Here is a 12,985-nt window from a genome sequence, read left to right on the forward strand (position 1 = left end):
ATTTCCTGTTGGAAGGGCCTTTAGGGATGAGCTAATACAAACCACCACCAATTCAAGGTATTTTTCCGCAGAAACCACTACAATGGGTCACTTCTCTATTATTTAAATACTTCTGGAGTGAAGAAACGCACTTGTCTTCTTCTTTATTACTACTGAACAGGCCTAGCTCTAAATATATATTATACATTTACTGTCATGATTGTTTCCCCTTGACATGTCATTTTAAAATTCTGCATCAGGATGAAACATTATGTCCTAGATGAGGTCTGACTATTCCAGAGGAAAATGAAACAGAAGTTTGAATCTGTTGAGGGTCATAATTTGCTGTTACTACTTAGTAAACACCAAGTCCCAGGTGTAAGAATAGGCAACCACCAGCAAACATTTCAGAAAAATAGAATATTGTAGGACTATGCCACTTCCCTAAAGTATTACATTAATGGCCAACAGACAGCCATATTTTAACTCATTTGTCATCTTAGATGCCAAGGTAACAGAACCGAAGTCATATAATCCTAATACGGTTACACAGTGTGAAAAAATGCAAACAACTTTTCCTAGTTTATTATTAGTATAAATTAAAGTTGAAAGTTTTAACATGTTCACAAACAATAGAAAAAAATTTTGCTCATACTTCATTGATTATGGTGAGAAAAAGAGCCCTTAAGTACTGGGCAATAGCCAGGCACTTAAGAGAGAAGAAACAAAAGAAAAAAACATTACTTTCCTTTTTCAAAGCCCATAACAACTACATTATTCATAAATTAAATATACGCCTCACTTTTAAAAATTTTGTCTAGATTATGGAAAATTATAAAACAAAACTTTATTCAGTCAAAAAAGTAGTCTGAGTTATGATTCCAGATGAACCAACCTTTAGGGCCAATTCATATGTGGCTGAGCTCCAGAGATCTCTTTCTGCCATTAACTGTTTAATATCACTCTCCATCCTTCCTCTTTGCAATGTGTATAAGTCATGGTATTCTTCTACAATCCTAAAAGAAAAATTAAAAGGTATATACACACTTTGTTTTTGAGAAGTCACATTTATCAGATAATTGTTACGATACTGGACATTTAAAAAAACAACTTTGTTCTAAAATAGGCGATTTGTTCCTTTAAAATTCATCATAAAATAATTATGGCATAATTGCTGGATATTAATAACACTAATACCCAGTGAAATAGAAGAAAAAAATAATCACATTTCATTTATAAATCTTACAAAAGTCTTAAAGAAAAAAATTCAATATATTGTTCCTTGCTCTAAATGCTTTTCTTCATATTGTTTATTCACTAGAATTTTCACAATATGGTATTCCAATAGTATAACAGCAGTATATCTAATAAAAAAACTGAATACAAAATAGAGTTAGGATTCTTTATTAAAGACACAACGCCCAGTAATTATGAACCACTATACTTTTAAATTATAATTACAATTATATATAAGATCTTATAATTAATATAAGATTTAAAGAAATTCTCTACCAACCAACTAAAAGATTAAGTAAAATCAAGTAAGTACCTTTTTCCTAACTATCTTTTCTTCAAGCTTACTAGAACATACCTTTTCTTTCCAACTTACACCGAAGCTTAAAATTAAATTAGAATTAAAAGTTCTTCTGAGATTAAATACAAAGGGGTTTAAATGTAAAGGGGTAGCATTTCACAAGCCATTTGAAAGACCTCCTCCCAAGGAACTTTGTTACAAGAATTAAAGTCCTGTTACAGAAATTCAGCAAAGTGGCAGGATATAAAATCAATGCACAGAAATAAGTTGCATTTCTACACACTAACAATGAGACAGAAGAAAGAGAAATTAAGAAGTGGATCTCATTTATAATTTCACCAAAAATCACAATATACCTAGGAGTAAACCTAACCAAAGAGGTAAAGGATCTGTACTCAGAAAACTATAGAACGCTCATGAAAGAAATTGAGGAAGACACAAAGAAATGGAAAAATGCTCTATGCTCATGGTTTGGAAGAAAGATAATGTGGGTTGTTGTTGTTTTTTTTTTTTAAGATTCTATGTATTTATTTGAGAGAGAGAGAGAGAGCATGCATGAGCACAAGCGGCGGTGGGGGGTGGGGGGGCGTGTGGAGAGGCAGAGGGAGAAGCACACTCCCTGCTGACCAGGGAGCCTGACATGGGTCTCCATTCCAGGACCATGGGATTATGACCTGAGCTAAAGGCAGATGCTTAACCAACTGAGCCACCCAGATGTCCCAGGAACAAATATTGTTAAAATATCTATGTTCCCAGAGCAATCTATACATTCAGAGCAATCCCTACCAAAATACCATCAACTTTATTCACAGAGCTGGAACAAACAATGCTACAATTTGTGTGGAGCCAGAAAAGACCTCAAATAGCCAAAGGAATGTTGAAAAAGAAAACCAAAGCTGGCAGCATCACAATTCCGGACTTCAAGTTCTATTACAAAGCTGTAATCATCGAGATGGTACAGTACTGGCACAAAAACAGACACATAGATCAATGGAACAGAATAGAGAACCCAGAAATGGACCCTCAACTCTATGGTCAATTAATCTTTGACAAAGCGGGAAAGAATCTCCAATGGAAAAAAGACAGTCTCTTCAACAAATGGTGTTGGGGAAATTGGACAGCCACATGCAGGAGAATGAAACTGAACCATCTCCTTACACCATACCCAAAAATAAACTTCAGATGAATGAAAGACCTCAATGGGAGACAGGAATCCATCAAAATCTTAGAGGAGAACACAGGCAGCAACTTCTTACTAGACATGTTTCCGAAAGACAAGGGAAACAAAGGCAAAAATTTACTATTGGGACTTCTTCAAGATAAAAAATTTTTCACAGCAAAGGAAACAGTCGACATATTCAAAAGACAACCAACAGAGTGGAAGAAGATATTTGCAAATGTATTATCAGATAAAGGGCTAGTATCCAAAATCTATAAAGAATTTATCAAACTCAACACCCAAGGAACAAATAATCCAATCAAGAAATAGGCAGAAGACATGAACAGACATTTCTGCAAAGAAGACATCCAAATGGCCAACAGACACATGAAGAAATGCTCAACATCACTCGGCATCAGGGAAATACTAATGAAAACCACAATGAGACCACCTCACACCAGTCAGAATGGCTAAAATGAACAAGTCAGGAAAGGACAGATGTTGGCAAAGATGCAGATAAAGGGGACCTCTCCTACATTGTTGATGGGAATGCAAGCTGGTGCAGCCACTCTGGAAAACAGTATGGAAGTCCCTCAAAAAGTTGAAAATAGAGCTACCTTAGGACCCAGCAATTGTACTACTGGGTATTTACCCCAAAGATACAAATGTAGTAATCCAAAGGGGCACGTGCACCCCAATGTTTATAGCCGCAATGTCCACAAGAGCCAAACTATGGAAAGAGCCCAGATGCCCATCGACAGATGAATGGATAAAGAAGATGTGGTATATATATACAATGGAATGCTACTCAGCCATCAAAAAAAATGAAATTTTGCCATTTGCAATGACATGGATGGAACTAGAGGGTATTATGCTAAGTGAAATAAGTCAATCAGAGAAAGACAATTATCATATGACTCCACTCATATGTGGAATTTGAGAAACAAAACAGAGGAGCATAGAGGAAGGGAGGGAAAAATAAAGCAAGACAAAATCAGAGAGGGAGACAAACTATAAGAGACTCAATCATAGGAAACAAATTGAGGGTTGCTGGAGGGGAGAGGGGTAGGGGGATGGTATAACTGGGTGATGGACATTAAGGAGGGCATGGGATATAATGAGCACTGAGTCTTATATAAGACTGATGAATCACCAATCTCTACCTCTGAAACTAATAATATGTTATATGTTAATTAATTGAATTTAAATATATATATATATATATATATTTTTTTTTTTTTAAAGAATTAAAGGCCCATGACATAGAATTCTTCTAATTTTGGTGAAAGCCAGGAACCACCAGCATCAGTCCTTGAAAGGCTTCTTTTTGGAGACTTCTATGTGTTCAGAGTAACTAAGAAAAATTAATCACATATGAAAATTCAACAAATTATATACCCTTACAATTTGTGCACATTACTACCTGAAAGTTAGACACTGATTTTTTTTTCAGGTAGGGCCCACACCAAGCATAGAGTCCAAAGCAGGACCTGAACTCACGACCCCCAAGATCAACACCTAAGCTTAGATCAAGAGTTGGATACTTAACTGATTGAGCCACCCAGGCACCCCAGACAGTGATTTTATTTTTTTTTTAAGGTTTTATTTATTTATTTATTTGACAGAGAGAGAGAGAGTACAAGTAGGGGGAGTTGCAGGCAGATGGAGAGGGAGAAGCAGACTCCTTGCTGGGCAGGGAGCCCAATGCAGGGCTCTATCCCAGCACCCTGGGATCATGACCTGAGCAGAAGGCAGACACTTAACCAATTGAGCCCCCCAGGCACCCCAGACAGTGATTTTAAAAAGAGAATTAATGACCCTTGTTTATAATAGCAAAAGAAAGAAATTCAGAAATAAACTCATTGTCCAATAATAAGGGGTTGGTCAAATAAAATATATGATAGAGCTCTATGATGAAAATACTCTGCTGCTAATTAAAGATCTTGTTGTTGTTAATACTTTGGTACATGGGAAAATTTTTCATGTTGTAACATGAGATAACCCAAATGTAAATTATATATTCAGTTTGATCTCATTTATATAAAAAATACATAGAAATGGAAAAAAGAAAAATATATCAAAATATTAATAGTGTTTACCTCTGAGAGAAAAAATTATGGTGCTCTTTATTTCCTTATTTGTTTCGATTTTCCTAATTTTCAATAAAAATCAGTTATTATTTTTAAAAGTATAACTAAAAATTTCTAATCACAAAAATAAATCCTACTTCAAACTTTCTCCTTTTCCTTCCCTTTCTCTCTGGTTTTAGATGTTCTTATAATGGACATTAGCACAAAAGAAGTTCTAACTTATTTTTACTAATTAATTCAACAAATATCTGTTTAGTGCCTACCAAATGCCAGGTACCATACAAAACAAAACAAAACAAAACAAAACAAAACTTTGCCCTTATAAAGTTTATTCAGAAGAGATAACCAACAAATAAAAAAGTAAAATATAGTAAATAGTGATAGTGCAACAGATGGAAATCAATCAGGGAAAGGGGATTGAGAGCACAAAATGTACTGTGGTTTTAAATGGAGGGAGATGAGCAAAGGTCTGAAGGAAGGAGGGAGGAAGCTACTCAGCTCTCTGGGAGGGGGAAGAAAATTCCAGGCCCCAAGGTGGGAGCCTGTCTGGTATGTTCAAGGAACAGCACAAACGCAGCAGTTCTGAAATAAAGTAGGAGAAGTCAGAGAAATTCTGGTAGGTTGAGTCTTGTAAACCATTTTTAAAAAAACATGGCCCTTTACTCTAAGATGGGGAGCTACTACAGAATTTCGGGCAGAGAAATGACATTATTGGGGTCAAATTTTAATAGATCATACTGAAACCACACAAAAATGTAAAGACGGATGGAAATTAAGATGGACATACTAATGTTTCAGCAAGGTTTGACTCTTAAGTTGAACAAATTTTTCTCTTCCTCATTCTTAAAGACCCCACCCCTTCACTTGTGCTTCTGTGGGATCCTCTGTTCCAAGAACTTGGTATCGAAGTTGATACCCGGTAACCAGACTCAGATGGCCCAGCACAAGCACTAGTCATGAGACCACCTTAAAGACATGAGGACTGTGGCTGGCAGCACATACCAGATTCCTAGCGAAACTGGCAGATCCTGTGTTTTCCTATACAACCCCTCAGCCTTTTACCCAGGGCAGTCTGCAGTTTTGAAGGCATTAGCCTGCTCCGGCCTCCTTTGCCCGGCAAAGTAATGAAACTATTGTTCCTCTTTATCCCCAAGCTCAGTCTTTGTGTTGTATTTCGGCTCCAGAGCACAGAGGATAAGAAGGGTGAATTATCTATAGAAAACAGCAATATATTCAGTGCACAAAAAAATGATCAAGGTACCCTCTCATTCTAGTAAGGAACAAAATAGAATAAAAGTAAGAATATATCTCTGAATTCAGATTTTGTATACATTTGTGTTTTTCTTGACATTTTAAAAAAATACAGTCACTCTTCAACACATTTTTTAAAAAAAGCAAAAGACTACACTGAATTAAAAGGATCATAAAACAAGATACAATGTGTGGCCCTAGATTGGATACTAGTTTGGACAACCCTATGTAAAATACATTTGGGGAATAATTGGGAAAATTTGGATATGACCTTGGTAATTTGTGAAGTGAAACTTTACTGAAATAGGTAGAGACTGTGGGCTAAAAAAACCAGGCTGTATAACAGTACATACAGTACAATTAAAACAATGCATGTGTGCACATATACATAGAAACAAAAGGATATACACTTAGTCATGTATAGCAGTAATCTATGGATGGTGAAACTCATATTTTTAAAACATTTTTGCTTGTTTGTATTTTCTACTTACAAGGCACATATAATGCTTCTATGATAATATAATATTATTTTTAATCAATAAGAAAAATTAAAAATACAATCAGATATACCCAAGAGCTTCCTAGTAATCAGAACTCTAACCAAAAATGAAATAGAGTAGAGGTCAGCAAACTACAGCCTGTGGGTTTAAATATAGCCCACCACTTGTGTTTTGTATAAACACAAGCTAAGAATTTTAGATTTTTAGTTTTTCACATATTTTACTTTTTATATTTTTAATGGTTAAAAAAGCAATAGGATAACAATATTTTGTGACACATGAAAATGTTATACCTTCAAATTTCAGTGTCAATAAAGTTTTATTGGAACATAGCCATGTTCTGGTATTGCCCTTGCCTGCCTTTACACCACAGTGGCACACATTATAAAGGCCAAGCTGATTGAGTAGCTGCATCAGAAACCATATCTCACCATCTGACTGTTTACAGGAAAAGTTTGCTAACCCCTAAAATAGGACAAAAACATTAAGATCATAGATTTATTAAAATCTAAAAATGAACTAGAGTCATACTACTAATTAGGAAATTGCAAACAAACACCAGATACCTTTTCATACCCACCAGATTGATAAAAGATATGGACAAAAGGGAAATCTCATACACCGATGAGAGGATATACTGGTACAACTACTTTGTAGAGCATGTGGCAACATCCTAGCATGACAAGGGTATGCATAGCCTATGACTCAGTAATTCCACTTCTAGGGATACCTCCCTGGAAAATTCACACAAGAAGACATGTATGAGATCTGTATTAAACAGGGCCTGGAGGAGTTAATAAATACATTTATTAGAAGTTCCCTGTATATATATATTAACTCCTTCAGGCACTGTTGTAATAAAAAACTTCAAATGTTTCCATAAAATTTTATTTCTTCAAATAAGTGTGAAGCATGTATGACACAATAGCTAACATCTGGTAACTCACTTAGCGTTCTTTTCAGCATCTAAAAGAGCTTGTGCCAAATCCTTGTGGGCCTTTTCTGCTTCCTTTGTTAATTTTATATCATGTGCCCGAACCAGACACAGTTCCCTGAAACAAAGCAAAGAAATTTTAGATTCATAGTTGAAGAGTTCCAAAATGTCTCTACCCAGGAAATCGATTTATACTCAGGAATCTTCCCAGTTATGTGTACATTTCTTCCTAGTTTTTACACCTTATAAACCAAATCAAGAAATCTAGTGTCCATTTGGACGGAATTCTGTCAGGTTTGGCAATGGAATCCGGTTGGCTAGAAAGGGCAGAAAGATGATGTGAGAGAGCCTCTCGAATGGAGAGAAGGCAGATGCTAACAGGCAAGGCCACCAGGCTGCTCTATCCTACCCTCTGACATGCCTATCTTATCCTTTTCATTCTTGCCACGAATTGTCTTGACACAGGTTAGATGATCACTAACTTGATTGCTATGTAACACTTATCCTCTTTGGAATTTAAACCTTAACATCCTTAATCATGGCACTGCTCTGTAAACATGATTAAGATGAACATAGCAGTCCTAGAAGGAGAACAAGAATCGTTTCCCTAACAAACATACACAAAGCCCTAGTTTTGTGTTAATCTTTGTAACCCAGGTCTCTACTTCTATATCCAGTCCTTTCTGTTCTCTTCCTAAACCCCCAAAAAGGAAAAAAGCGTCCTCACTTTTAATCATTCTACTTCTCCTGTTTTTTATTCTCTTTAGAGACACGGTTTTGACTTGTGTTTTGGGTTTAAGATAATCACAGATTTTGGGGCGCCTGGGTGGTACAGCGGTTAAGCGTTTGCCTTCGGCTCAGGGCGTGATCCCAGCGTTATGGGATCGAGCCCCACCTCAGGCTACTCCGCTAGGAGCCTGCTTCTTCCTCTCCCACTCCCCCTGTTTGTGTTCCCTCTCTTGCTGGCTGTCTCTATCTCTGTTGAATAAATAAATTAAATCTTAAAAAAAAAAAAAAAAGATAATCACAGATTTTACCTCGTCAGTTCTTCAATAACATTCTTAAAATTATACAGTTCTTCTAAAATGCGCTGGTCCATCATTCGTTGAGTTACCAAGTCTTTGTAGAAATCAATCATCTGCCGGGCAATTTGGTCAAGCATTTGTACGTACCGCTCTCTGCAAGAGAAAGAAGACAAGGTATCATGCAAAAAAAATAAAAAGGAAAAAAGAGCCAGAAAATATATGAAAGAAAAAGTAATGTTAGCGAAAGAAACAGTAGATACTCATAAAAGATACGCAAGAACAAGCTAGGAAAAGAAAGGGATCTGACATGTATATTCCTGTCACACTCACATGAGCAAATGAACTATGGAGGATTTTAACCAGAGTCATAATCATTTGGAATGTAATGTCTGAGATGTCGAACAAAATGAGGACTTCTTTTATTTCTTTTCTAAATTACAAACTCTATGAGGATAGAAACCACGTCTTATGTATTTATACAGAATGGGATTTTTTATAAATAGTTGAATTCATGAATAAAACCACATTTCTCAAGTTGGTTAAATGTAAATAACAACTGTTCAAAAATGAACAAAGACCCGAAATTCAAAGAAGTCATTTCTTTCAGTTCTGAATAAAACCAAATATTTGGAAGTGATTACAAATGATAAATTACAAATACCATCCTGAGCAGCCTTTATTTATATTAAAAGTGATCTGGGTGTTCTATCCTAAGCCTGAGACTGCTGAATTACAATATCTTTGAGTTCGAATGGTCATTTAGTTTAATCTCTCACCCATAACAGAAAGAATCATCCAGCCCTTGCTTAAACACCTAATTACAGAGAGTTTATCAGTTCAATATGCAGTTCACATACTGGGAAGTGTCGATTTTAAAAACACCTTCTTTAGGACATTCCCTCCTGGAAATACATGGACAAAATACTCTGAAAGGTCTTCTTATTACAATACAACTAGATCCATGACAGAGCGTATTTTCTGAAGCATTATTGGGCTTGCAGGAAAAAACAGAAGTCTCTAGGGGTGACAAACAAAAACAATAAACAAAATACAATAAGCTAAGAATGGAGTGGGAAATGGTAATCGGTAATCACCAGGCAAATCCAAGGTCATGGTTGCCCCAGTAAAAATAACATTGGGTGGAAAGAGTAAGATGACAGAGTAGGAAGATTCTGAACTCACATCCTCCCATGGACACACCAAGGCCGCAACTACATACAGCGCAACTTACTCTGAGAAAGACCAGACGACTAGCAGAACAGTACTTCCACAGCTAAAGGCATAAATAAAAAGCTACATGAAGAAGGGTAGGCGGGGCAGAGAGGCAATCAAGAACTCAACCCCTGAAGCAGAGACCCACAAGCAGGAGGGATATCACAGGTGTGGAGGCTCCCCACTGAGGAGATAGGGGTTCAAGCCTCACACTGGGCAACCCTTGCCCTGGGGATCTGCACTGGGAAGATGAGCTACCATAACATTGCCCCCACTCATGCTCTCTCTCTCAAATAAATAAATAAAATCTTTAAACAAAATTTAAAGGGTGCAGCACAGCAGAGCTACCCCAATAGCCATGTCTGTGTGCCGTGCACAGCCCCAAAGGCTTCTCTTCACAAAGACTCCCTGGCCTTGCAGCCGAGGTATGGCTTTGAAAATCAGCAGGGCTTACACCAGGAGAGCCAGAGGGTGATAGGAACTGAGATTCTGTTCTTAAAGGGCTGCCACATAGTATCACTCACTCTGAGACCCAACACAAAGGCAGCAGTTTAAGAAGCACCTGGGCCGTAATGAAGGAGATTTACTGACAAATTTTAGGGTGTGTGATGGAGGGACAGGGATCTATAGGAAATTTCTTCAGGAACAAAAGTGCTGGTAAGCACTTTTTTTTCTGCCTTCCTTCAGCCTAGATGGCCTGACACTGGCACGTACCAGTTCTGACACTCTCCGTCTACCTTGTTAGCACCCCTGGACTCATCCCAGCATTCCCCTGCAGACCCACCCTGGCAATTGTGTCTTCCAAAGCAACTACTGTCCTGTTACACCCAGCAGGTAGCCTCAGCCATGACAGACACTCCTCCAGAGTGACTCCTACCCTGCTCCTGCTCTTGTGCATAGGCACGTGCTCTCTCTTAAATAAATAAATAAATAAATAAATAAATAATAAAGAAATAAATCAGACAGTTAAATACAAAGGGTATTATAGATAAACCTCATGATAACCATAGGTCATGATCTCAGGGTCATGAGATGGAGCCTCATGTCAGGCTCTGCACTAGACATGAAGCCTGCTAAAGATTCTCTCTCTCCCTCTCCCTCTGCTCCTCCCCTGCTCAAGTGCACATGCACACGCTCTCTTAAATAAATAAATAAATAAACAAACAAACAAAATAGACTTAAATACACAGGGTGCTATAGATAAACCTCATGATAACAAAAACCAAAAACCTATAATAAGCGCACAAGAAATCATAAAGAGAAAGGAATTCAAGCATAAAACTAAAGAAAATCATCGAATCGCAAGACAAGAAAGGGACAGAGAAGAATTATAAAAAGAACCAGAGAGGTGCCCTGCTGGCTCAGTCAGTAAGTATGCAACTCTTGCTCTTGGAGTTATAAGTTCAAGCCTCAAGTTAGGTGTAGAAATAAAAATAAAATCTTAAAAAAAAAAAAAAAGAACCAGAAACAATTAACAAAATTACAAAAGTACAAACTTATCAATAATTACTTTAAATGTAAATGGACTAAAGGTTCCAATCAAAAGACATAAGGAGATTAAATGGATAAAAATAAATAAGACTCCTATATGCTGCCTACAAGAGACTCACTTAAAGACATATGCAAAATAAAAGTGAAGGGATGGAAAAACATATTCCATGCAAATGGAAATGAAAAAAAGCTGGGGTAGCAATAATTACATGACACAAAATAAACTTTAGAAGAACAAACATAACAAGAGACAAAGAATAGCATTACATAATGATAAAGGGGATATAGCAATTTATTTACCAACAAATTCAACAACATAGAAGAAATAGATAAATTCCGAGAAACATACAATCTTCCCAGAATGAATCAGGAAGAAATAGAAAATCTAAATAGATGAATTACTAATAATTAAATTGAATCAATAAACAAAAAACTCTCAAAACCAACAGAAGTCAGGACCAGAGTGCTACAAAGGTAAATTCTACAAAACATTTAAAGAAGGGTTAATATCTATTCTCAATCTATTCCAAAAAATAGAAAAGGAAGAATTGTTTCAAATTCATTCCATAAGGACAGCACTCCCCTGAGAGCCAAACCAAAGATACCACGAAGGAAGGAAGGAAGGAAGGAAGGAAGGAAGGAAGGAAGGAAGGAAGGAAGGAAGGAAAGAAATTAGAAGCCAATATCCCTAATGAATACAGACGCAAAAACCCTCAACAAAATATTAGCAAACCAAATTCAACAATATATTAAAAGAAACATTCACCAAAATTAAGTGCAATTTATTCCAGGGATGCAAGGATGGGTCAATATCCACAAATCAATGTGATACACATTAACAAAATGGAGAATAAAAACCATATAGTCATCTCAATAGATGCAGAAAAATCATTTGGCAAATTCAACATCCATTCATGATAAAAACTCTTGACAAAATGATTGAGAGGGAACAAAACTCAATATAATAATGGCTATCTGTGACAAACCCACAGCTAACATACTCAGTGGTGAAAAGGTGAAAGATTTTCTCTAAGATCAGTAACAAAACAAGTGTGTTTACTCTTGCCACCTTTATTCAACATAGTACTAGAAGTCCTAGCCACAGCAATCAGACAAGAAACAAAAATAAAAAGCAACGAAATTAGTAAGGAAGAAATAAAACTATTTGCAGATGACATAATACTATACATAGAAAACCCTAAAGATGCCACCAAAAAACTATTATAATAAATGAATTCAGTAAATTTGCAGGATATAAAATTAATATACAGAAATGTGTTGTGTTTTTATATACTAATAAACTAGCAGAATGAGAAATTAAGAAAACAATCCCATTTACAATTGCACCAAAAATAATAAAATACCTAGAAATAAATTTTACCAAGGAGATGGAAACCTATACTCTGAAAACTATAAGATACTGATGAAAGAAATTAAAGGTAACACAAACAAATGGAAAGATACAACCTGCTCATGGATTGTAAGAATTAATATCATTAAAATGTCCATACTGCCCAAAGCAATCTACAGGTTCAGTGAAATCTCTATCAAAATACTAACAGGGGTGCTTGGGTGGCTCAGTTGGTTAAGCATCTACCTTCATCTCTGGTCATGATCCTGGGGTCCTGGGATCAAGGCCCATGTCAGGCTCCCTGCTGAACAGGGAGTCTTCTTCTCCCTCTGCCCTGCTTGTGCTTGCTCACTCTCTCTCTCTCTCTCAAATAAATAAATAAAATCTTTTTTAAAAATACTAACAACATTTTTTACAGAACTAGAACAAATAACCCTAAATTCATATGGAATCTTAAAG

The 12,985-nt window shown here is 36.3% G+C and overlaps 1 protein-coding gene across 1 annotated transcript in view; it reads right to left on the bottom strand.

The window, feature by feature from the left end:
• The window catches only part of AXDND1 (axonemal dynein light chain domain containing 1), an 88,323-nt gene that overhangs the window by 46,424 nt on the left and 28,914 nt on the right, over nt 1-12,985 (bottom strand). The window contains exons 10-12 of the mRNA XM_045811430.2: nt 8,485-8,625; nt 7,461-7,565; nt 875-995 (exon numbers count right to left, since the gene is read on the bottom strand). Of these exons, the coding sequence (XP_045667386.2) occupies nt 875-995; nt 7,461-7,565; nt 8,485-8,625 (367 nt within the window). The remainder of the gene's footprint in view (nt 1-874; nt 996-7,460; nt 7,566-8,484; nt 8,626-12,985) is intronic.

This window comes from Ursus americanus, chromosome 2 (assembly GCF_024610735.1).
Source record: "Ursus americanus isolate L20-20 chromosome 2, mUrsAme1.1.p, whole genome shotgun sequence".
NCBI lineage: Eukaryota > Metazoa > Chordata > Mammalia > Carnivora > Ursidae > Ursus > Ursus americanus.